Source organism: Giraffa tippelskirchi, chromosome 8 (genome assembly GCF_054371585.1).
Source record: "Giraffa tippelskirchi isolate mGirTip1 chromosome 8, T2T-mGirTip1v1.2.pri, whole genome shotgun sequence".
NCBI lineage: Eukaryota > Metazoa > Chordata > Mammalia > Artiodactyla > Giraffidae > Giraffa > Giraffa tippelskirchi.
In genome coordinates, this window is record NC_137282.1 from 152,548,169 (window position 1) to 152,574,042 (window position 25,874).

The 25,874-nt window shown below is 42.7% G+C and overlaps 1 protein-coding gene across 25 annotated transcripts in view; it reads left to right on the plus strand.

The window, feature by feature from the left end:
- KIF13A (kinesin family member 13A) overlaps positions 1-25,874 on the plus strand; it is a 198,443-nt gene that overhangs the window by 159,793 nt on the left and 12,776 nt on the right. For 10 of the 25 annotated variants that reach the window (XM_081518112.1, XM_081518124.1, XM_081518129.1 and 7 more), the window contains 15 exons: positions 3,412-3,563; positions 5,070-5,202; positions 5,390-5,536; positions 9,599-9,637; positions 11,229-11,328; positions 13,148-13,274; positions 14,705-14,760; positions 16,063-16,187; positions 16,449-16,625; positions 18,602-18,694; positions 18,845-18,997; positions 20,274-20,351; positions 22,650-22,697; positions 23,721-23,832; positions 25,222-25,373. In XM_081518112.1, the coding sequence (XP_081374238.1) occupies positions 3,412-3,563; positions 5,070-5,202; positions 5,390-5,536; positions 9,599-9,637; positions 11,229-11,328; positions 13,148-13,274; positions 14,705-14,760; positions 16,063-16,187; positions 16,449-16,625; positions 18,602-18,694; positions 18,845-18,997; positions 20,274-20,351; positions 22,650-22,697; positions 23,721-23,832; positions 25,222-25,373 (1,692 nt within the window). The remainder of the gene's footprint in view (positions 1-3,411; positions 3,564-5,069; positions 5,203-5,389; positions 5,537-9,598; positions 9,638-11,228; positions 11,329-13,147; positions 13,275-14,704; positions 14,761-16,062; positions 16,188-16,448; positions 16,626-18,601; positions 18,695-18,844; positions 18,998-20,273; positions 20,352-22,649; positions 22,698-23,720; positions 23,833-25,221; positions 25,374-25,874) is intronic. The other 15 variants (XM_081518122.1, XM_081518125.1, XM_081518130.1 and 12 more) reach the window with 3 other exon arrangements.

Sequence of the window (25,874 nt, forward strand, 5' to 3'; positions counted from 1 at the left end):
ATCAATATCAAACAATTCAAATGTATTTTAATGTAAGTTCAAATCTTTTGAAAGCTTTAAAGGAAATCTGAAAGACCTCTCCTTGAAAGCTTAGTCCTCAGAAGTGTGATGACCAGGGACAGTTTGCAGCAAGTTGTGTGTGTTCATACACATACATGCAGACATATATTCACACGCATAAATGGGCAGAGACACAGGCTCTTACCATCATGCATGTGTAACTCCTTTAAAAAGTTTTTTACCAAAATGTGATCACATTATACAGGTTGCAGAGTTGCATTTTATTATTTTAATATATGTGACCACCTAAACCATATACATTTTTGTAGATATTTTTCCTTCTTTTGAATTCTAATCGTAGTATTCTAATGTCTTATATGAGCTTTTAAAGAACATATAAGATGAGAAAGGCAAAATTTTAGTGAATATTGGTTGGGCCCGTTTTGTGGCATCAGCTACCCTTCCTGGTTTATCACATCAGACTGCCAACTAGTCGTTTCTGACAGCCAGACTCTAGCCTCTGTTTAATTTTGTTTTTCCATGGACAATTCATAATAGATACTCAAGACTACTTTTTTTGAAATTGTGCCCATTTTTTTTCTGGTTCTACACTTAGAAAACACACCCATATCAATACTTATAAAATTTCACATATGTAAAGTCTGTCAACTCATTTTTTTCTTTTAAAAAAATTTATTTTTTAATTGAATATTTAATTGAAGGATAATTGCTTTACAGAATTTTGTTGTTTTCTGTCAAACCTCCACATGAATCAGCCATAGGTGTATATATGTCCTCTCTCTTTCGAACCTCCCTCCCACCTCCCTCCCAATCCTACGCCTCTAAGTTGATACAGAGCCCCTGTTTGAGTACCCTGAGACATACAGCAAATTCCTGCTGGCTGTCTATTTTACACATGGTAATGTAAGTTTCCATTACTCTCCATACATCTCACCCTCTCTTCCCCTCTCCCCGTGTACATAAGTCTGTTCTCTATGTCTGTTTCTCCATTGCTGCCTTGCAAATGAATTCATCAGTTGTCAAGTCATTATTTTTATGAAAACAAGTAGCCCACTTTTTTAAGCTGTGTTCACCAAGTCTACTTCTCAATTCTTTATTAATCTTTTGTTGCTGTTGTTGTTCTCTGAATATTCTCTTAAATATTCCTCATATTTCTTTAGAGCCAAAAAGCTGCTCTTTTAGAAGGGTGAAACCTGGATTTAAAGTGCATCCTAGTTAACAGCTGGCTTAATAAATACTAGTCTCAGAGGCCTTAGACTAACTATGTGACCTTGGAGGTTTGTTCACCCCTAAAATGTGCAGTTTGTGCTAATTGGTCATTAGGTTTATTTTCCTTTTAAAATTCTGGCTCTATTTTCAAATATTCCAATCCCAAGGAAACGCATTGCCAAAGAATGTTCAAACTACCACACAATTGCACTCATCGCACATACTAGCAAAGTAATGCTCAAAATTCTCCAAGCTAGGCTTCAACAGTATGTGAACCAAGAACCTCCAGGTATTCAAGCTGGATTTAGAAAAGGCAGAGGAACCAGAGATCAAATGGCCAAAGCCACTGGATCATTGAAAAAGCAAGAGAATTTCAAAAAACATCTACTTCTGCTTCATTGACTATGCTAAAGGCTTTGACTGTGTAGATCACAACAAACTGTGGAAAATTCTTCAAGAGATGGGAATACCAGACCACCTTACCTGCCTCCCAAGAAATCTGTATGCAGATCAAGAAGCAACAGTTAGAACCAGACATGAAACAACAGACCGGTTCCAAATTGGGAAGGGAGTACGTCAAGGCTGTATATTGTCACCCTGCTTATTTGACTTATATGCAGAGTACATCATATGAAATGCCGGGCTGGATGAAGCACAAGCTGGAATCAAGATTGCCGGGAGAAATATCAATAACCTCAGAGAGGCAGATGATACCAGAAAGTGAAGAGGAACTGAAGAGCCTCTTGATGAAAGTGAAAGAGGAGAGTGAAAAGGCTGGCTTAAAACTGAACATTCAGAAAACTAAGATCATGGCATCCGGTCCCATCACTTCATGCAAATAGATGGGGAAACAATGGAAGCAGTGACAGACTTTATTTTCGTGGGCTCCAAAATTGCTGCAGATGATGACTGCAGCCATGAAATTAAAAGACACTTGCTCCTTGGAAGAAAATCTATGACTAACCTAGACAGCATACTAAAAAGCAGAGACATTACTTTGCCAGCAAAGGTCCGTCTAGTCAAAGCTGTGGTTTTTCCACCAGTCATGTATACATGTGAGAGTTGGACCATAGAAAAAGCTAAGCACCAAAGAATTGATGCTTTTGAACTGTGGTGTTGGAGAAGACTCTTGAGAGTCCCTTGGACTGCAAGGAGATCCAACCAGTCAATCCTAAAGGAAATAAACCCTGAATATTCATTGGAAGGACTGATGCTAAAGCCGAAGCTCCAATACTTTGGCCACCTGATGTGAAGAACTGACTCATTGGAAAAGACCTTGATGTGGGAAAGATTGAAGGCAGGAGAAGGAGATGACAGAGGATGAGATGGTTGGATGGCATCACCGACTTGATGGACATGAGTTTGAGCAAATTCTGGGTGATTTTCTTTATTGCTCCGTCCATTCAGTGTCTATTTCTTCACTCATCTCTGTGAAAAGTTGGAGCGGGAGGGCCCTCCCTGGTGTCTCAATGTTAAAGAATCCGCCTACCAGTGCAGGAGACGTGGGTTCAATCCGTGATCCAGGAAGATCCCACATGCCGAGGAGCAACTAAGCCAGTGTACCACAACTGCCAGGCCTGTGCTCCAGACTGTGGGAGCCGCAACTACGGAAGCTCGTGCACCCTAGAGCCTGTGCTCTGCAACAAGAGAAGCCACCCGTGAGAAGCCCGAGCACTGACATAAATAAAGGAATAAACATTTTTTGAAAAGTTGGGTTGGGAGAGTTTAAGAGCAAGCGTGCAAATTGGTGGAAATAATCATATAAAATTTAATTCTGGTTTTAGTCTCCTAAGCCATAGCAAGGAACAATCATAAATTCCTTTTTGTTTGTTTGTTTGTTTGCTGTGCTGATTGGTCTGTTCCAGCTGAAAATCGGAGTGGTGTGGGGGAAAGAGACCGAACCACAAGGAAGGGAGGACAACAGCTGGTGGTGTGACGTGGGGCGGCTGCTTTTCTCAGAGTCCTCTTATATTAAAGAAAGGAACTCAATTCAGTTATCTCGGAGTATCCCTTCTCATCTAATATGCTAGTTTCTTTGTCATTTTCTGTCCAGCAGCAGCGATGGGTTTAAGGTTGGGATCAGGCTAACGTACTCTGAAGTGAATCTGTGTACAGTTGAAAGGTAACGAGGAAATTTCACAGATTCCTTTCTGCATAATTCCTGTCCTGTTTCCTTTCCAGGACTACGTGGTCAACGTGACGGAAGAATTCCTGGAGTTCATTTCAGATGGAGCACTGGCCATCGAAGTGTGGGGCCACCGGTGTACCGGGAACGGCAGCTCCATCTGGGAAGTCGATTCCCTTCATGCTAAGACGAGAACGCTGCATGACAGGTGTGTGCTTGACGGAGGGCTTCAGACACGGGGTCAAGGGTCACGCTCGGACAGCAGTTGGGAATTAGGACTCTCTGAGCCTGTTCCTTCCTTTGTGAAATGGGAATGATGAAAGGAACTACCAGGTTTTGGAAAAATTCAATGGGGAAAGCAACATCTTTTCAACGAGACTGAAACATCTGGGTATCTATTTGAAAAGAAATAACCTTGATCTTAATTCACATGATTCCACAAAACTTAATTTGAGATGGAGCATGACTTTAAATGTAAAAGATAAAACTATATAGCTTATAGAAGAAAACAAGAGGGTATCTTCTTTTAAAGTTGGTCATTTGCCTCTCCCATGACCCAGCAATCATCCTTCTAGGTATTTACCCAAGAAAAATGAAAATGCAAGTCCATAAGCAGCCTGGTACATAAATGTTTATAGCAGTTCTATTCATAATGTCCCCAAAACTATAAATAACCCAGATGTCCTTCAGTGTGAGAATGATAAACTGTGTTATTAGTCACACAATAGAATATTACTCAACAAAAAAAAAGGAAAAGGACTCTGTCCCACTCTCACCCATTTGGACGAATCTTACAAGCATTGTTCTGAATCAGAAGCCATAGCCAGAAGAGCACACTACTACATGATTCCCTTTGTATGAAGTTCTTGAGCGGATAAAACTAATCTGAGGTTATACAGCTACTGCGAATGGTGTGGGAGTTAAGGGGGAAGGGGCCACAGCCCTGCTGTGGTCACGGCCAGACAAGGGGCACAGATGTGCGCATCTGTCACGACTCATGCAGCTCTGTGCTTGAGAGCTAGACAGTTCACTGAATATGTGAACTGTCTATTTTATTCACTCAATAAATTTTATTCACTCAATAAAATACATAAAAAGAAACTATACCATAAGAGGTTGTTTTGAGAATTAAATAAGAAAATAATCTATGTGATACACATGGACAGTGCCTTACACATAATAAATGCTCAGTGACTAGGGGCTTCTTCCTATTACTAATCATGTGTTTGGTTAATAATGACATGGATGGGACTTTGCTGAGGCTCCGGTGGTTAAGAATCCCATCTTGCAGTGCAGAGGACATGGATTCAATCCGTAGTTGGGGAAGTAAGACTCTTACTTGTTGAGAGGCAACTAAACCCATGAGCCACAAGTAGAAACTCTGTGCAACTGTTGAGCCCAGGTGCTGCAACTAAGGAGCTTCCCAGGTGGTGCCATGGTAAAGAATTCACCTGCCAATGCAGGAGATGCAGGTTCGATCCCTGGGTCAGGAAGATCCCCTGGAAGAGGAAATGGCAACCTACTCCAGTATTCTTGCCAGGATCATCCCATGGACAGAGGAGCCTGGCAGGCTATACAATCCATGGGGTCACAAAGAGTTGGACGAGATTGAGCACGCATGCATGCTGCAACTAAGACCCAATAAAGTCAAATAAGTAAGAATAAACGTTAAAAGAATAATGACTTGGTTGTTTGCTGGGACATGTTTTTGCAGGTGGAACGAAGTTACTCGCAGAATAGAGATGTGGATCTCCATCCTAGAGCTGAACGAGCTGGGAGAGTACGCCGCCGTGGAGCTTCACCAGGCCAAGGACGTCAACACAGGAGGCGTCTTTCAGCTCAGACAGGTACTCGGTTTGCCTCGGCTTGCTTCATGCTTTCTTCCTGGCCCACCGTCACAGACAGTTTCTGGAACCCTCTAGTTGTTTGCCTCTCTGTTCCCTCATTCTTCCCCCTTTCCTTTACCCTCTTCGCCTGTCCCTCCCGGCTCCCGTTCCTGGCACCCATTTCCACATTGCACCCCCACCTCTGCAGGGTCATTCCCGAAGAGTCCAAGTCACAGTGAAGCCTGTCCAGCATTCTGGGACACTGCCACTCATGGTCGAAGCCATCTTGTCCATCTCCATTGGCTGCATCACTGCCAGGTCCACCAAGCTCCAGAGAGGGTTGGACAGTTACCAGGTGAGACCAACAGGTTTGAAATAGTGTTTAACAAAGATTGGTTAATACAGAACTAAGGCAGTCCTCTTTAGGAATGTAACTAAACTCTTGGCCTTAACCATGTATCTGCCCCACCCCGACCTTGTTCAGATTTCCATCCGTTGCCTTTTTACTAGGTTTAAAATACCATATTGGCTTAGTGCTGCATAGTAATAAGTTATATATAAACACATATTGACGCTAATTGTGCTCATTTACTGTAGGCAGGTTTTATTTTACATCAGGCCCAAATTATGTTGGGTATGTGACATTGCTGGCTTTGGCCTGATCCACTTTTATTAATATAAAATTGCCCCCAGATGCTGCCATAATTAACCAGGTCTCTGAAGGCTTTACTTTTTTTAAATTGAAAGTTGTCCTCATGATCGTTTATGTTCAGTAAATCTCCTTTTGCTAAATCTTCTGTTTTCATTTTTTTTTTTTTAATTAAAAGGTGGAACCATCTAAGAATTCGTCACATTTACCAACCACAATAAACTTTGAGATCAGGGACTTGTCCCCAGGGGCCTGAAAGAACTCACCTGCTTCACTGAATCCATGGTTTACTCTCAGATGTCATGAGAAACGAGCTTCCCTGATGGCTCAGTGGTATAGAATCCACCTGCCCATGCTGAAGACCTGGGTTCCATCCCTGGTTGGGGAAGATCCCCTGGAGAAGGAAATGGCAACCCACTCCAGTATTCTTGCCTAGAGATTTCCACGGACAGAGGAGCCTGGCAGGCTATAGTCCATGGGGTCACAAAGTCAGACACGACTTAGCAACTAAACAACAGCAACTTAATTAGAGACTTGGAGGAATCAGATCATTGAATCCTGGCTCCCTCACTGCCACACATGAAGGCAACAAGCTCCATGTCATGATGGGGAGAAAACATTTCTCTGTAGAGTCTGGGCAGAAGCCCAGAATATCCTGAGAATGAGTCATCTTCCAACGCAGTTTCCTTTTGGCTTCATGGCAGCAAAGACTTTCCTGAAAGCTAAAAAGGACATTAGCTTGGACCGTTGGGCCAAAAGGAAGGCACAACTTTGTGAGACTCACGCCAGGCCAAAACTGCCTCAGACTCAAAGCCTGGGAAGAGTGTAAATGGAGCTGTGAGGCTGGAGCCTATTGTCTCCGGGGAGGCTTCTCCACTAGACTTTGCCTTGTGTGTGGAGGAGATATTATTAATAGGCTGTCCCTCGCTGAGCCATCAACTTTGAGGGCAGCTACAGGGCCTGGTAGAAAGAGCTCAGACTTGGAGTGAGAGGATACCTAGTTTTGTTTGATTTAACCGAGTCATTTAAACTTTGAGTTCTGGGACTTCCCTGGTGGTGGACTGGTTAAGAATCTGCCTTACAATTCAGTGGACATGGGTTTTGGTCCCTGGTCGGGGAACCAAGATCCCATATCCCTTGGTGCTGCAACGGAAGATCCCATATGATGCAACCAAGATCCCACATGCTGCAACTAAGACCCAATGCAGCCAAATAGATAAATATTAAAAAAAAAAAGAAAAAAAGATTTTGAGTTCCCTTTTCCTTTCCTCCAAACTATGAGGTAGATATAATAATTCTCTGAGGTCCCTTTCTGCCATAAAATTTTGTGGCTTAATGAATCTCTGATCTTAGATAAAACCTTGAATCTCTGTGTCCTGAACCATGACTACAGTGGATCATTAACTGATTGATATCGTTAACTGATTGATTATTCCCATTTGAGGAACACTGTGAAAGTGGAAGTCGGCTCAGTTGTGTCCCGACTGTTTGCGACCCTATGGACTATACAATCCATGGAATTCTCCAGGCCAGAATACTGGAGTGGGTAGCCTTTCCCTTCTCCAGGGGATCTTCCCAATCCAGGGATTGAACCCATGTCTCCAGAATTTCAGGCAGATTCTTTACCAGCTGAGCCACAAGGGAAGCCCAAAGGAACACTATAAGGGTTGATTATTTGCACTTTTTAAAGCAGCTATACCTCTTGAGTTAAAACCTCAAAGAATATAGTACCTGCCATGCAAATTTAAGCAGTGACTGTTTTAAAGCTTTTGTTTTTCTTTGCACCATGCTGCAGGTCATTTCCAGTACCATTTTTGTTGGTGGAATAGGACGTTAGAATTATTTTGATGTGATAGCTTGAGCCAGTCCAGAAAAAGCTGATTTCACAATAGTTCTACACCATGAAAGCTCATGCTGGTTTTCAGTGAATAGAAGTATATTCTTGGTCTAAGAAATAATGATAAATTAGGGCTGTTTGTACTTTATTCATTAGTATGGGGAATTAATTCGAGCAAAGTTATTTCAGTATTGGGCTTGCATTTAATAAGTTAGTTATCCAAATGAAAATGATGGTTACCAAACTAAAGCTGAAGTTTATTTTAAAGTCTACACAGATAATAATTTTAACAGTACTTTTTAAAGCATTTTTGAAAAGCAGTATATTTTGAAGTATACTTCAATATGAAAACAATGTAATCATATTTTTTTAAAGTGCTTGGAAAAATTAGTCTTTTATATGACCAGGCCACTCCACTTCCTTTTTAATATTAACCTTCTAATAATCACAGAAAAATGAAAGAAGGATGTTTCATTTTAAGTAGAACTTGCCTCCATAGAGATGGATATTCTCTACAAATGGGGATTTCTTTATTTTTGTTTCTCTCTTTTTTTTGGCCTCGTAGCTTCTGGGATGTTAGTTCCCTGACCCGGGATCAAACCCAGACCCTCGGAAGTGAAAGCCCAAGAGTCCTAACCACTGAACCACCAGCGAATTCCTTTTCCCTCCTTATTCTTGTTTCTAAGGAAAATCGTCTCAACTAAAACCCTTTTATTTTCAACACAATCATTTTGTTTGGCAAATGTTTTTGCCAAAATGCTTATTTTATGTAGTTACTGTAAAGTGTTGTCATGGGTTTAGGACAGTTTTGGTTTTTCTCACCTGACTGATAAATGAATACTGGTCTCTCCTACGGTGGTGGATGATAGAGCCGTGTATCCAAAATCATGGGCTGTGTTCTTACCATGAGTGAGTGATAGTCGCTCAGTCGCGTCCGACTCTTTTCGACCCCATGGAGTTTAGCCTGCCAGGCTCCCCTGTCCATCGAATTCTCCAGACAATAATACTGGAGTGGGTTGCCATTTCCTTCTCCAGGGGATCTTCCCCACCCGGGATCTAACCTGGGTCTCCTGCATTGCAGGCAGATTCTTTACCATCTGAGCCACCAGGGAAGTCCCACATAGTCATAAACTCTTACTGTAGTGGTTTAGTATACAGAACCTCTACATTCTTCCCTTGGTATCTGGGAGGCATTGGTTCCAGAACCCCACTTTGCATACCAAAATCCTAGAATGCTCAAGTCTCTTACATAAAATGGCCCAGTACACTCCGCCCTCTATATCAGGAAGCTTCTGCGGTTGGTTGAATCTGCAGATGGGGGACTTGTGGATACAGAGCACTGACTGTACGTGGAGTCTTAGCTTCCCACTGGTTTTCCCCTGGGATCATGTCACAGGAACTGAGGTGTGGTGCCAGGACAAGGGCACAGACCTGGCCTCAGTCCTGACCCTGCTACTATCCGTGTGAACCTTGGGTCCAATCATTTTATCCTTCAGGCCTCAGCTGTCTCATGGCTAAAACCAAGAGACTGAGCAAGCAACTCCCCAAAGTCCTTTCTAACTTTGCCCACTCTAAATCTCAATTGACAGCTCACCCAGAAACTAATAGCAACTTTGCATAACAGTGGGGGTAAGTCTTGACTCAGTGGGGTTGGTTCCTCTCCCCAGCTAAGAGAATCTAAGACAGTTCCTATTTTTAAAAGACTGCTTTCTTGATGAAAGAAAAAAAATAAAGTCTCAAATTCTCTAAGTTAACTATAGGCAAGTGAATTCAATCCAGTTTTTGAGATTCAGTTCAATGTTTTATTATGCCAGTGCTGTTTGTGTGTGCTGTCCTTTGTAATGTGTGTGTTAAGCTTAAAGACCTGTTTTCCTTGTGTGCTGTTTGAGAACCAAAATGCATGTCCTTTGTGTTTATTTTTTTCCTACCAGAGAGATGATGAGGATGGTGATGATATGGATAGTTATCAGGTATTACTGCTGCTGTCAATCCTGTGGCATGGGGCACAGCTGCTGCTAATTGCCAGCATCCGCAAAGCCAAGGGCAGGGAGGAGGAAGGACCGAAGAGCAAGAATATGCCATTTTCACTCGCTTTTGATTTGCTTTCAGCATAATCAGGGACACAATCCTTTTTCTACAGATTTCCCCATCAGTTCAAAATGTATATGCAGATACTTCATTTTGCCATGCCATCTCGAACTGCTAGCTTGTAAAGCCTTTAAACAAGACCACTATTGCTGTATTAAATTGATCTTAAGAATTGTTGTTATCCATCCATAATCTTTAAATAGACCTGTGTTTCCTATGTGAACCTGCAGTTGGCACCTTACATCCGAGTGAGTCACATTGTTCTAACATGCCATTTGATTTTTAAAGATTTTTGCCTGATAGGAAAACTGGAGACATTTTAAGCATATAGTTTTGTTTAGCCAGTTTTCTGCTTTCTGTAAGGCCAACCTTAGTTATTCATAACCTGGAGAATTTAACTCTCAGCCTTAAATATTTCTGGAAATCTAGAGGAAAAAATACACAGATGAAATTTTACTTAGTGCTGACCAGCCTGCAGTCAATGGAATGTGGGATTACAGTAATGGTCAAGGTGACAAACCAAAATGAAGTTTTCTGGGTTGGTTCCCAGTCTCTGTACTGATTCTCTACATAAATGTCAAAAGCATGTTTTCTGGTGTGCCTTCCTCTAAGTAAAGTGCGGGTCCGTCATAGGGGACACCTCAGAAGTCCTCAGGTGTCTGCTCTTAATGGAACATCTGACGGGTTAGACTGGAATTAAGCAGTCAAAGCCTTCTGAATAGGGTTGGTAGGTGTCTTTCTTGCCTCATAATTTTGCTGAGAAAGAAAACAAACAAGTAAAAACAAATCTTAGGGTAAATACCAGGATCCCCTTGAATCTCAGCGACGCCATTAACTAACGTCCTGTGGCTGGCTGTGCACTTTCTGCCCCGTGGTTCACAGTCAGGTCCAGCATCCGCTTCCGGGATTTCTCAGCATGGCTGACTGCATGTTGGCTTTTTGCATGGGGCATTTTTGGTTAGCCTCATGGTAGCGGTTAGAGGTAAGATCTTTGCAGCAAGCCCGAGAGGTTCTCCGCTGATCTATTCTCTGCCTTTCAGAAAATACATGTTACCCGGCCACTGAGCTATGAATGGAGAAAATGTGATTCTCCATTCCATTTGCTATTTTGGAATTGGGGGTCTGTTTCTGGTGCCCTTCCTCTTAGAATCACAAACCTCTTCAAATGAACAGCTACAACTTAAATACATAGATGCACATATTGTGTAACAGCTGGTGTAGTTGGAGCTTCTCTTGCTTTTAAGTATAATTACCCTTTCGGAAGTCCAGGGGCTCTGATTTTCTGAAAATCAGGATCCTCAATCAGCATGCAGGGTTCCTAAGGCTTCTGTGCTTTCTTGCATATTAATCACACAGCAACATTTAATGGGCTTTCCTAATGAAAAGTTTCCTAATCAATTGAAACATCTTTTTTTTAAAAAAAAGAGTTATCTGTGCACTTTACAGGAAAATGTTTTCCCTTCCTGATGCCAGGAAGAAGACTTAAACTGTGTGAGAGAGAGGTGGTCGGATGCCCTCATTAAACGGCGAGAATACCTAGATGAACAGATTAAAAAAGTCAGCAACAAAAAAGGTACATGAGATGTAACTCTTGGCCGGGAGTTGCCTTTTCACTCGACAGTGGGGGTAGGCTGTTTTCCGCCCTTAGCTATACAACAGTTTCTCAGATTTTTGACCCTGTCACAATTATAGATATTAGTGAATCGTTGTTCAAGGTTGGTTTAAACAGGCCTTGAATTTGAAAGTAGTTAGTTTCATTACTTGAGTGAAAGGGAAAGGAAAGGGAAGTCGCTCAGTCGTGTCCGACTCTTTGCGACCCCGTGGACTGTAGCCTACCAGGCTCCTCCGTCCATGGGATTCTCCAGGCAAGAATACTGGAGTGGTTTGCCATTTCCTTCTCCAGGGGATCTTCCCGACCCAGGGATCGAACCCAGGTCTCCCGCATTGGAGGCAGACGCTTTAACCTCTGAGCCACCAGGAACTATGACATTAAATGTTAAATTCAATTTTCATTTTGATGAATGCAAATGCCATCAATATCAACATGTCCATATGAGATATTCCAGGCTCAGACAACAGCAAAAGGGTCACTTTTGAACCCACAACACATGGCAGGTGGGCCCCGGTTACCACTGGCCGGTAACCATGTGCTCGGCTTGTTGAGGACGGCCAGAAGCCAGCCTGCGGCTCTGCTCACCAACAACCCAACTTCAAGGATTCCATTTGCTTCCAGTGGCAACAGCCATTTGGATTCTAGAGCAGAAATATGCTCTTAAAACCCCAGTTTCTCATCCAGATTCTGTGCTTGAGTTTGAAAGTAGTAAGTTTCTCCACCAAAGGACATGTTCTGAATGTGAGTCCACTTCACATAGAAGTCAGCGAAAATCCTCTCTCAGTAAAATATCTTGGTGTCAGTTTTTGTATGTGCTCAGCCTGCTAATGAAAGCCCACTTTGGATTTCGCTGGTGGTCCAGTGGTTAAGAGTGTGCCTACCAATGCAGGGGACGCCAGTTCAGTCCCTGGTCTGGGAAGATCCCACATACCATGGAGCAATTAAGCCCGTGCACCACAACTACAGAGCCTGCACCCTAGAGCCCGGGAGCCACAAGTACTGAAACCCGTGCACCCTAGAGCCCGTGCTCCACACCAAGAGAAGCCACTGCATGAGAAGCCCGCGTACTGCAACTAGAGTACCCCCTGCTCTCCGCAACTAGAGAGAGCCCGGGCACAGCAATGAAGACGCATCACAACCAAATATAAATAATTTTTTCAAAAAATAATAAAGTGCTGGCAGTTCGAACTTCAACATATCTTTAAAAAAACAAACAAACTCACTTTGCCTCTGCCCAGGTAACTCCAGAGTTAAATTAGGCTAAGAGGATTGCAAAATAGATCAAATAAAATCTCTTGCATTACAAGTGTGAAGGAGAATAAGTCCGTTTTGCAGAGTGCAGGAGACCGTGTTTAATCCTCTGTAAAATGATGTGTGGTTTCATAAAGCAGTGCCCTGTCCATTATTGCACTGGATCCTTCTGACAGGTGCATGAAGTCGACATGACTTGTAGGATCCCTGTTTGACAAAGTAGGACATGAAGACCCATCTGTGGAATAACTTTCCCAAATGACAGAACTCTTGAAATGACCCGAGTCTTATCATTCCTGTTCCACTGCTTTTTCCACTCTTCCTGGCTTAGGCTCTGCTAGGCCGGTGTTCTAGCCTCCATGAGCTGCTGAGGCTTAAACTTCAGAGCTTCAAATCCTTTTTTTTTATTGGAGGGGGGGATCATGAATGGTTAAGCCACTTGTGGATACCACCTGGTGCAAACTGATTTAAATTTAGAAATCATCCCTCCTCCTCCCCCTTGGTCCTCATGCCCCCATTTTGCCCCCAGAGAAGACGGAGGATGACGTGGAGCGGGAGGCTCGGCTGGTGGAGCAGTGGGTGGGGCTGACAGAGGAGAGGAATGCCGTGCTGGTGCCTGCGCCAGGCAGCGGGATCCCCGGGGCGCCTGCCGACTGGTGAGTCCCCCTTTCCTTCTATGGTGTCCTGGAGCGGGTCAGGCGAGTGACCTACCCGGATGGTCACAGAAAATGTTAAGTACCACAAGCTGCCCAGGGAAGGGCCACCCCGCCCCAGCACTCCCGTCCCTCTTGTCCTTGCCCTCTGCAACCACCGTCCTCTCTCAGGAAGCCAGAGATCATTTATCACTGGCCAGGAATCAGATACTGTGCTCCTTGGTTCCCCGGAATGAGCACCTCAGACATGACATTCCGATCTCCAGAAATTCTCACTGTTGTTGTTCCGTCGCTCAGTCATGTCCAACTCTTTGCGACCCCATGGACTGTGGCAGCACACCAGGCTTCCCTGTCCTTCACCATCTCCCGGAGCTTGCTCAAACTCGTGTCCATTGAGTCAGTGATGCCGTCCAACCTCTGTCATCCCCTTCTCCTCCTGCCTTCGATCTTTCCCAGAAGCAAGGTCTTTTCCAATGAGTCAGTTCTTCACATTAGGTGGCCAAAGTATTGGAGCTTCAGCTTCAGCATCAGTCCTTCCATTGAATATTCAGGACTGATTTCCTTTAGGATAGACAGGTTGGATCTCCTTGCAGTGCAAGGGACTCTTCAAGAGCCTTCTCCAACACCACAGTTCAAAAGCATCAATTCTTCAGCACTCAGCCTTCTTTATGGTCCAGCTCTCATATCTGTACGTGATTGCTGGAACAACCATAACTTGGACTAGATGGACCTTTGTCAACAAAGTAATGGTCCAGCTCTCATATCTGTACATGATTGCTGGAACAACCATAGCTTTGACTAGATGGACCTTTGTCAACAAAGTAATGTCTCTGGTTTTTAATACACTGTCTAGGTTTGTCTTAGCTTTTCTTCCAAGGAGCAAGTGTCTTGTAATTTCACGGCTGCAGTCAAGAAATTCTCATATCTTGACTTAAAAGAAGGGTGCTTCTAGAGCATACTTGAAAAGGGCAGAAATGTCTTCTTATTTGTCTTCATGCCTGTTTAGTTTGGTCACCAGCATAGAGTCAACACTTAAGTACTACATCAACAATGATCCATCAGTCAGTTGATTTGCGATCAGTCCTGATGCTCAAAAGAGGCTAGGCAAATCAATCCAGCTTTCTGTACCGCCTCTAAAATAGTCACTTCTCTTCTTCCCATCACTAGAATTATTCTCAGAAAGACTTCAGATAATCTTTGTTTCAATTAATTACATGTAATTCATATAACTGGTAGTTCTTTATAGAAATCACACAAATCCCATGATTTGTGTTAAATAAGGATGATAAGAATTGTGAGAATGTTTCATTTGTAAGAGCTGTATCTATCTCCACAATGGTTCTCTTCTGCTTCCTTGCCTCTGTGATGTTTAGTTATTTAACAAGGGGCAAAACACGTATTTTGTTATGACGAAACATTGTTATTAAATTTAGGATCCCACCACCTGGAATGGAAACCCACATACCAGTTCTCTTCCTTGATTTGAATGGTAAGTAGACACCTGTTGTTCCAAGGCTTGTCACCCTGAATGAGGTTTGCTATATAGTCAAACCCGCAGCATTTTAGCCCTTAAATAACTTGTCTGATCACTCACATGCCTTATCGAGGTAACAACCAAATGTATAAAACCATGATATATAGAGTCACTAAAAGACAGATGTAGAAATTTATTCTTCAAAAACAAAGCACTCGAGAGATTGAGAGCTGCATACAAAAACTGTAGTTCAGTTATTGCTTGGAAACAACAACAGACATGGAAATTACATGAGAAAGTCATCACCCTTAGAGTTCTGAATCCTTCTGTGTTGAGGGTGCTCAGGAATCTGCATTTCTGACTGGTGCCCTTTGCTCCCCACCGCCAGTGGTGGTGTTTTTAGACCATGATGACTTGTAACCTTACATGAAGGGTTGTCTGTTATTATAGCAACTAGATTGAACCTGGGTGAACCAAGGACAAGTGTCTTCAATGTGTTTTAGCAGCAAAATCTAGTTTCAATATAAACTTGTAAATGGAACCCCACGTGTGGAATATGAGAGTAGACCTGCTGAGTTTAGGGATGGGCAGGCCCTTCTGCGGGGCCCTTGGGATTCTCAAAGCACAGCCTAAAAACCTCTCTTCTGGAAGGAAGACCAGTAACCGATTAAGACGTGGGAGGTTGGCTTTGACTCTTCATATGGGCGATTTTTTTAAAAGCCTAGCAGTAGACCGTTACTTCATGAAGCAATGAGTTCCCCATTATTGGAGGTTCCCCATTATACAAGAAAAGGATGAATAACTATATCCAGAGATCTGTAAAGAGTGAATCCTACATTGGGTAGAGCATTGGAGAGGATGGCCTTCAAATTTCTCCCAAATGCACAGAACTTTGTTTCTAAGTTGGTAATTTAACCAAACAAATCTCTAATTTAGTGTAAGTTATATAAGTAGGACCGTAAACTTAACACTAGGTTATAAGAGGAATTGACATCAGAAAGCAGCACAATGGTAAGGTATGTTTACATAATGAAAATGTTTGCTCCCGGGACTACATATGGAATATATTCAGTCCATTTTATAGGAGAGTCGCAAAGACACCTTTTTGGCTCCTGGAGTTGTTTCTGTAAAGGATAGAAGCTGTTGTGGGCACTGGAATCACTGTTTTAACTGCAGAATAAGGAATGAAAAAGATAAATAAATTGCATTACATGTAAACTTCATCTGTAAAAAGCATATTTAAAATTTTGGGGTGCTTGCTTAAAAAAAAATCTGATGTTTCCCGCACTTTTGTATCTGTGCCCTGGACTTCGTCAGCGGATGACCTCAGTGCCAATGAGCAGCTTGTGGGCCCCCACGCATCAGGTGTGAACTCCATCCTCCCCAAGGAGCACGGCAGCCAGTTTTTCTACCTGCCCATCATAAAGCACAGTGACGAGGAGGTAATGGACCTTTAAGAGTCTCTTAAAGGGCTTCAGATTAATGCACATGCCTGTGGGCCCATCTGCCCATTAAACTCCTGTGGTCTGGGCTTTGGGGAAGTGGACTGGGAACGTTAAACAACAGAATAGATGTGTTGTCCAAAAGGTGAGGGAAAGCATCTGTGATTCAGTAGAGTTGCACGTGGTTTTCTAGCTCATGATGTAAAACTGCTACAGCTCAGCTGTCTTACTTCCATGTCCCCCTCCTTCCTGGGTCCCTAGGTCTCAGCCACAGCCTCCTGGGACTCCTCGGTGCATGATTCCATTCACTTGAACAGGGTCACCCCACAGAATGAGAGGATCTACCTGATAGTGAAGACCACGGTCCAGCTCAGCCACCCGGCGGCTATGGAGCTGGTCTTACGAAAACGGATTGCAGCCAACATTTACAACAAACAGGTAGTAACGGGGCCTGATTCTGCTGTTGCATGTTGTTTAGTTGCTCAGCCATGTCCGACTCTTTGCGAGCCCATGGACTGTAGCCTGCCAGGCTCCTCTGTCCATGGGATTTTCCAGGCAAGAATTACTGGAGGGGGTTGCCATTTCCTCTTTCAGGGGATCCTCCCGACCCAGGGATGGAGCGGCATCTCTTACGTCTCCTGCATTGCAGGCAGATTCTTTACTGACAGCTCCCTGGTAGCTTAGCTGGTAAAGAATCTGCCTGCAGTGCAGGAGGCCCGGTTCGATTCCTGGATCGGGAAGATCTGCTGGAGAAGGGAAAGGCTACACTCCAGTATTCTTGGGATTCCCTGGTGGCTCAGCTGGTAAAGAATCCGCCTGCAATGTGGGAGACCTAGGTTCGATCCCTAGGATGGGAAGATCCCCTGGAGAAGGGAAAGGCTACCCACTCCAGTATTCTGACCTGGAGAATTCCAGGGACTGTATAGTCCATGGGGTCACAAAGAGTCGGACACGACTGAGCGACTTTGACTTCACTTTACCACTAGTGCCACCTTTGTATGAGCACTGTTTCTTGCTCCTCGCTATCACAAGGTGGTGTTCGGGGGTGTTAATACAGTGGCTGTGCAAATCGCTACCAGGTTATAATCTGATTCTCATTTATCTAAGATGACAGGGTCTGAGGATAGCAGAACTAAATGTCATCCAGCAAAGAACTTTTCCACCTTGACCAATTTGAGACCCATAATCCTAGGAGGCAGTGAAGTTATGACATTTCTCTGTTTGAAAAAGGTTAAGTGCCTGGCTCAAGCAGGTTAATGACAAAACCAGGACAACGGACAAAGATAGGCTGCATATAAGTCCGTCTCCTAACGTCTCCCCAGATCTCATCTCAGAGGCACTGTCAGCAGAACTGATGCTCTGAGCTGACTTCTGATGCTGCCAGGATAGACTGATTAAACCTGGACAGCGTCAAGAAGAAAGATAGCAGATGGGATGGGAAAGAGAATCAGTGAATCCCAGATTTCTCCTAAGAGAGAAACTTTTCCAAATGTACTTTTTCCTCTGGAGTAAAAGCTAGGAATCTCTTTTCTTGAAGAAAATGTACAGCTTAAAAATCACTTTCAGGTTTTTTTTTTTTTAAACAGTGATAAAACTTTTTGATAGGCAATAATAATTATATATCATAATGATATATAGTATGTTAATGTATAATATGGGCTTCCCAGGTGGCTCAGTGGTAAAGACTTGGCCTGCCAGTGCAGGAGACACAGAAGACCTGGATTCCATCCCTGGGTGGGGAAGATCCCCTGGAGTAGGAAATGGCAACCCACTCCAGTATTCTTGCCTAGAGAATCGCATGGACAGAGGAGCCTGGCGGGCTAAAGTCCTTTGGGTCGCAAAGAGTTGGACACGACTGAGCAAGTAAACATGCACACAGTAAAGAGAAGCAACCACAGAAAGCCCTGCTGCTGCTGCTGCTAAGTCGCTTCAGTCCTGTCCGACTCTGTGCAACCCCATCGACGGCAGCCCACCAGGCTCCCCCGTCCCTGGGATTCTCCAGGCAAGAACACTGGAGTGGGTTGCCATTGCCTTCCCCAATGCATGAAAGTGAAAAGTGAAAGTGAAGTCGCTCAGTCGTGTCTGACTCTTCGCAACCCCATGGACTGCAGCCTACCAGGCTCCTCCGTCCATGGGATTTTCCAGGCAAGAGTACTGGGGTGGGTTGCCATTGCCTTCTCCTCAGAAAGCCCTGGCTGGACTGCAAATTCTGTCATCTAATCCCGAAATTTAATAGCCGGATGTTACTGTCCTTCAGGATTGAAGACAAAGATTTTTCCATTCAATGTTCTTCTGTTTTACTGTGTATTGTGTGTGTATCAAAAACATAGTCATTGATTTTTTTATATAATTTATAAAATACTCAATAGCTTATATTTTCCACATTGCTTAATTCAGCTTTCCTTTTCTACCAGAGTTTCACCCAGAGTTTGAAGAGGAGAATATCGCTGAAGAATATATTTTATTCCTGTGGTGTAACCTATGAAATAGTATCCAACATACCAAAGGTAAAAGCACGTATTACTTTTTTGAAATGTCAGAATCTGAGTATTGGAGAACAAGTTAGGTCTCAAAACTTTTAAACCATTTTCTCACCACAATTTTGAGAGAAATACTGTTCACGTAATGGTAATCTAAGTGCCTGCTTGTCTCCTTAGGCAACAGAGGAGATTGAGGACCGGGAGACGCTGGCTCTCATGGCCGCGAGGAGTGAGAACGAAGGCACGTCGGATGGGGAGACGTACATCGAGAAGTACACGCGGGGCGTGCTGCAGGTGGAGAACATTCTGAGCCTGGAACGACTCCGGCAGGCAAGTAACTGCAGGGTCTGGACCGGAGGGTGAGGTCACCAGCAAGTGAAAACTGAAAGTGGTAGTTGCTCGGTCGCGTCTGACTCTTTGCGGCCCCATGGACCAGGCTTCTCTGTCCGTGGGATTCTCCAGGCAAGAATACTGCAGTGGGTTGCCATGCCCTCCTCCAGGGGACCTTCCCAACCCAGGGATCAAACCCCGGTCTCCTGCTTGCAGGCAGATTCTGTACCATCTGAGAGATCACCAGCCTTCACCCCAAATGGATAAAGATGAATTTATTTATCAAAACACCTTCTTTCTCGACCTGTCAGAGAAGGAAGACTTGAGTAGCCATCTCATTAGACAAAATAGGTACTTTGACAAAAGAGTGACGCAAATTAAGATGAGTGCATTTTACTAAACCCCTTCTAGGGAAGCCCCATTATTTCATCTCCAAGATGGATGATGGTGGGAGTTGCACAACAAAGTGAATGTACTTTGTGCCATGGAACTGTACAGTTAAATATGGGGAAAATAGTATGTTTTATATGATGTGACTTTAACCACCATAAAACATTTTAAAAAATAAATAACCCTGCGAGGTAAATACTGTCATCATTTCCATTTGTAAATGAGCAAATTGAGGCTGACAGCAGTTAGCCACCCCGCCCAAGGGCACCCAGCTAAGAATTGGTACAAAGTCAGATATAAACCCAGAACGCTTGACTCTGAAGTCCACACACTTAACCACATTCTCTCTGTCTCCCTAGTTTTTGGACCAAGGTTAACCTCTGTGGCAAGATATTGCCAGGTGAAAATAATCCACTAGGTCGTGAAACTCCAGAGGAAGTGTCACTCGATAGAGGTAGTAGAAGTTATGAAAAGTGTGCTTTGAGCAAAAAGAGGACCAAGATTGGCATCTGTCAGAAAAATCTTCCTTTAGTGAAAGTCCCACCTAAACTGTGGCAGAGTGAAACACAAGCAGCATAAAAGTTGATTGTAGTTTCACAAGTGACATATATAGTTAGTGGTATTTCATCCGTATGTAAATCTACAACATTAAATACCTCAAGTTCATCAGTCTTCCTGGTTTTATTTGTGAAAAATATTTTTCATAAATTAAGCAAAAAAAAATTGAAAACAATAAGATTATAGTTTTGTAAATACAAGGTGGGGAAGGCTGGTAGTATAAGCTTGAAATGATGTTTATTTCTATACTTTTGAAATCTTTCACAATAAACATATATTCCTTTTGTCATTGGAAGAAGAAAAATCAATGTCATTTTCAAATTTGCAGGCGGTCACGGTCAAAGAAGCGCTTTCCACCAAAGCCCGGCACCTGCGGCGAAGCCTCAGCACACCCAACGTTCACAATGTGAGCTCACGCTCGGTGGGGCTGTCGTCCAAGTGACTCATCTCAGGGTTTGGGGTGCAGCAAGTCAGGGGAATCAGATCAGGGTTTATTGGCGGGGAGAATTACATTTGGCCCAGGTGTGGGCATTCCAGGGTGCCAAGCCTGCTCCTCTGTTCTAGAGATGCCCACCAGAGAGCCTTTACAAGTAACAGGACTGAGCTGTGTGTGTGTGTGTGTGTGTGTGTGTGTGTGTGTGTGTGTGTGTGTGTGTGTGTGTGTGTGTGTGTGTGTGTGTGTGTGTGTGTGTATGTATGTTGCTCAGTCATGTCTGACCATTTTGGGACCCCATGGACTGTAGCCTGCCAGGCTCCACTGCCCATGGGAATTCTCCAGACAAGAATGCTGGAATGAGTTGCCATTCCCTCTCCAGGGGATCTTCCCAACCCAGGGATCCAGCCCAGGTTTCCTGCATTGCAAGCAGATTCTTTACCATCTGAGCCACCAGGGAAGCCCCAAGCTTTTAGTGGAATCTTGCAAATTTCTCCACATAGAGTTGCATATCCTTGGAAGAAGTTTCTTGGGATGTGAATTGCATGTTGGTTTAGAGATGGTGGGGTCAGAGGTCCTGTGCCAGCGCTTCTGAGTACTGCTCTCCAGTCTGTTTCTGTGCCCCCTTCTAGCTGCCCCAGGGATCTCACTGTCGGTGTGATAGGGTGCCAGGCACCTTCATGTAGACCCTCCTGTGGTGCCTGCTGTTTATGTTGATGACCTTCCTCAACAAACCATTTCAGTGAGGAAACCCAGTTGACAGACACAGCATCTAGTGGGAGGCAACACTGTCATAGAAGAAAGGACAGAGGAGTGCATGGACCACTTCAAAGTAGCCTCTTTCTCAAAGCAGCAGAGTGAAAGGCAGATCCTCTCAGGGAAAACTGTGATTTGCTTTCCCCTTCTCAAGAATTGCCAGATAATGGTTACAAACACGATGAACATTTATTTAATATTTTTTGATCCTGCATGACATGTAGGATCTTAGTTCCCTGACCAGTGATTGGACATGTGCCCTTGCTTTGGCAGCTTGGAGTCTTCACCACTGGACCTCCAGGGAAGTCCCCTTGGTGAACATTCATGAAACTTGTCTTAACAGTAGTCCGAAAAGCAAATCCCTATAATCACTTTCATGCAGATCACTTTTTCTGACCACATTTCAGTTCTTTTAATTGATGAGACTCATGAAGTTGTAAATTGGCGGGAAAAAAACAGTTTCTAATTAATTTAGACATCAAAGAAGAGATCATAATGGAAATTAGGATGTATTTAGAACTGAATGATAAAAAAAAAAATGATACATATACCAATACTTGAGGGATGCAGTTAAAGAGGGAGTTCCTTAGCCCTGCTGCTGCTGCTAAGTCGCTTCAGTCGTGTCCGACTCTGTGCAATCCCATAGACAGCAGCCCACCTGGCTCCTCTATTCACGGGATTCTCTAGGCAAGAATACCGAAGTGGGTTGCCATTTCCTTCTCCATCCTTAACCCTAATTTTCCTGTTATTTCATTTGTACTGCAGAATGCCAGATGGTAGAGAAAATGAAAGCACTAGAGCTATTGTTAGGAAAAAAGAAAGGAAAACTCATAAATTAAAAAAGAAGTATGATATATATCATCCAGTTGCAATGGATGATCTGCTTTGATCCTGACTCAGAATTAGCTGTGATAGTGTTTATAGACATTTAACCACTACTGGGATATCTGATACTACTTAGGAATTGCTTAATCCTTTAAGATGCAATATTGGTATTATGGTTTTACAAAGAGAATAGGAATTCCTTATCTCTTAGAGAGTCATAGAGAAATATTTATGGATAAAAAATTTTAAGTTAGAAAAAGAAAACCTGAATACTTTTTAAAAGATAATGATAAATATTACAGCAAAATTATGATAAATTCAAATAAATGGGGTTTCCATGGTGGCTAAGATGGTAAAGCGTCTGCCCGCAATGCAGGAGACCCAGGTTCAATCCCTGGGTTAAGATCCCCTGGAGAAGGAAATGGCAACCCACTCCACTATTCTTGCCTGAAAAATTCCATGGACAGAGGGGCCTGGTGGGCTACAGTCCATGGGGTCGCAAAAAGTTGGCCATGACTGAGCAACTTCACTTTCACTTTCTTTCAAATAAATAAGGAAATAATAAATATTAGGAGAAAGAATGAGGGGAAGGAGAAGGTCATACAACCTTCAGCTGTATGTGTGATATTTTATCTAGTTAGTTACGTTAAATGTATGAACCACACTGATGAAGCCATTCATCTCTTACAGGTCTCTTCCAGTCGACCAGACCTTTCTGGCTTTGATGATGATGATAAGGTGTGTGCCTGTGGGTATGGCCAGATTATTAGTGGGATCTAAGTCTGGAAATTTAGGTTATCTTGGTGTTTTTAAAATCTCTGAACTTCCCACCTTAACCTGGTGCAGATCATTGTCTCCACGTGTCCATTTCCAGGTTCAAGTACTTGATGTGAAATTGCTATGCACTCTGAGTATTACATTGTTACTTAGCTTGACATGTTCCATATCAGGATCATTGCATACATAATCAAATAAATATGCATTTATGGGTCTAACTCTAAATGACTACATCCACCATAGCAAAATCAAAATTATTTCAAATGGGGAAGATTAGGAACTTGAAATTAAGGATATTGTACAGCATTATCTTATTCATATGTAAATTATTATTCTGGGGACTATAGATGATTCAGAAAATATCAAAACAGGCAAAAATGCCTTCAAGTATTTTAAAATCTAGTCATTAGAGATGATATTTCCAGAGAAGCTGAAATAAGGTTAGCTAAGAGTATATGATAAAAGGGAAGTTTCCCCCTTTAGTATACCAATATCTTTGCCAGCCTGGAAGTTTTACATATCAAGTATATATAGAGTAATCATACCACCTAATTTGTCGGGGGCAGTCCAAGCTTATGCTGGACTACTTAGGAAAAATTATCAGTGGAACTGTTTCACTCTCAAGTGTTGTAGGTTGATCTTTAAATTATCTGGTCATCTTAGGTACATAACAAATTTATAAAAGTGGAGCTTTAATGAGTCCTGTAGGGGTCCAAAAGAGGATTTCACTATATCTGTAATGGTTTTATTAAATCTTGAAGGAATAGAATAAACTATCAACATTTCTTCACTCCAGGTATAACCTTGGTTATGATAGCACTTGTCACATTGTTCAGTACTTTTCTGCATGTTAGATCTATTTTATAATTTAAAAAAAGAAGAGCACATACTGCCGTAAAAAGAAATAGGAAAAAACTCCAATCAGGCTTCTTTTCTCATTTTAGAGGAACGTAATTACAGTTAACCTGTGTTTCTACCTTGTAGGGTTGGCCAGAGAACCAGTTAGACATGTCTGACTACAGCCCGAGTTACCAGGATGTATCATGTTATGGAACTTTGCCTAGGGATTCACCTCGGAGGAGTAAAGAAGGTAGTGGTGAGATATTTTTTTCTGCGTTATCTCTTTATAATTTCTTAGGAAAGGCGTGAGGGGGAATTCTTTTCTAGTTGGCATTTACCAAGATAGAAAGCTGAAATTCTAGTTTGCTAGATGATCCAAAAGTGTCTTCTTGAATAGAACATCCTGTTCACTTATTTGATTTTCTTTTCTTTGTATCCATTATATCATCCAATTAATAATAGGCTTTTTGTGCAGCACTTGTAATTTTCAAATCACATTTCATGTATCATTTCCTGATTTTGAAATCAGTTTTGAGACACATACAAATCTTATTATTACATTATGGTTAGATTTCATTCTTTACCAAAAGCATATCCACCTCCATCATGGTTTTGTGCTCAAATCAAAGTGTGTTTTTTAAGAGAATATGTCTCTGACTCCTAAGGAAATTTTGAAAATACCAGAAATGAATTTGGTCAGTGACAACATTATTGCCTAAATATGTAATTTCCTAGTGCCCTGAAAGGAATAGCATTCTTAGAATTTGTCAGTCAGCTCTGTTACCTTACCTACACCTTATATTTTACCTACTATGTTCCTTTGTACCAGTGAATTGAAGAGAAAAAATGTAGAAGGAGAAATAGAGGCCCGAAAAAGTAAAAAATGAGTAAAAGCAAGAAAAAAGGAATTGTCCTTCCTTGGTCATATGGAGCAAGGTGGCTTGAGGGAACAGTGGCTTGCGAAAGAACTTACACAGTACTCAGTCACTGAGTTAAGATTGAGCCTCTCCTTGCCTTATGCAGGGACAGAAACCAAAAGATGCCAAGATCTTAAAATCCAGCTGTGAAAATGAGATATGTAGAAAATAAGCCAGTAAATCAGAAAGTGTCAAAATGCATCTACAGATAATACGGGCTCTGAGAATTCAGAGAAATAGAAAATCAGCGTGAGTTGAAATTGGTCTGAGAAGTGATGCTCAAGCTGGATCTTGACAAGAAGGTAGAAAATTTGGTTTCTGATTTCTCTGCTGCAGTCCAGGCCTTAGACGATTCTTTTTAACTTTGTAGATACATCTCCATTCTTGCTGACCTGTTTTAATGCTCAACCAAATATAGCCATCGCTCAGTATCCGAGGGCCACTGGTTCCTGGAGCCCTTGCATACAACAAGTCCCATAGTCAGTCCTCCATAATCCTCGGAGGCAAAACCCTGAGGCTATTGAGGGCTGACTGTACGTTTAATGAAAAAAAATCCATGTGTGAGTGGACCCATGCAGTTCAGACCCGTGATGTTCAAGGTCACCTGTATTCACACATTAATTCTTTTGTTCCGCCAGATATTCCTTCTGGCTCTGTCCCTGCCTCGCTCCCTGTGGGTTGTTGAAAGTGCTCTGTGCCTGTAAACCCGTGCCTTTTGTCTTTCCCAGGTTGTACATCAGAGAATCCTCATGCCTTAACAGTCAGCCCTTTCAAAGCATTCTCTCCTCAGCCACCAAAGTTTTTCAAGCCCCTAATGCCTGTAAAAGAGGAGCATAAGAAAAGGATAGCGCTTGAAGCAAGGCCTCTTCTAAGCCAGGAGGTAAATGCTTGACTTGTCTGTACCATGTACAATAAAATGGACACGCTGTGCCCCTGCAGAAGTAACGCTTTGCATTAACACAATCAGATGCCGCAGGTTGGCATGTATGGGTTATCACCCCATGGATCCTGTTCAGGAATAAATAAACTTTCTCAAACACACAGGGTCATGGTAGAATTTCTTGTTTTTTGTTATTGCTATTATTTTCCTTGTGCTTATGGCTTTTTTCAGAGTATTTCAAATGAGAAAGAGATGTTCCCCCAGTGTTTTGCAGATAGAAAAGGCTTTTTTTTTTTTATGTGATAAATCCAGTTACACTGTTTACATAGAATCTGTGTAGTCTTGTGAGATTTCATCAGTAGCTGAACTCAGGCCTGCAGAACTGTTGGCTGCACTATTCACACGTAATACAAGTGCTTGCGTTGCTTTTCTAACATGCACGTACATACTTAAGGTGTATCTCGGCCATCGCCGTCTCCTGTGTGATGCATCTGTGTGTCT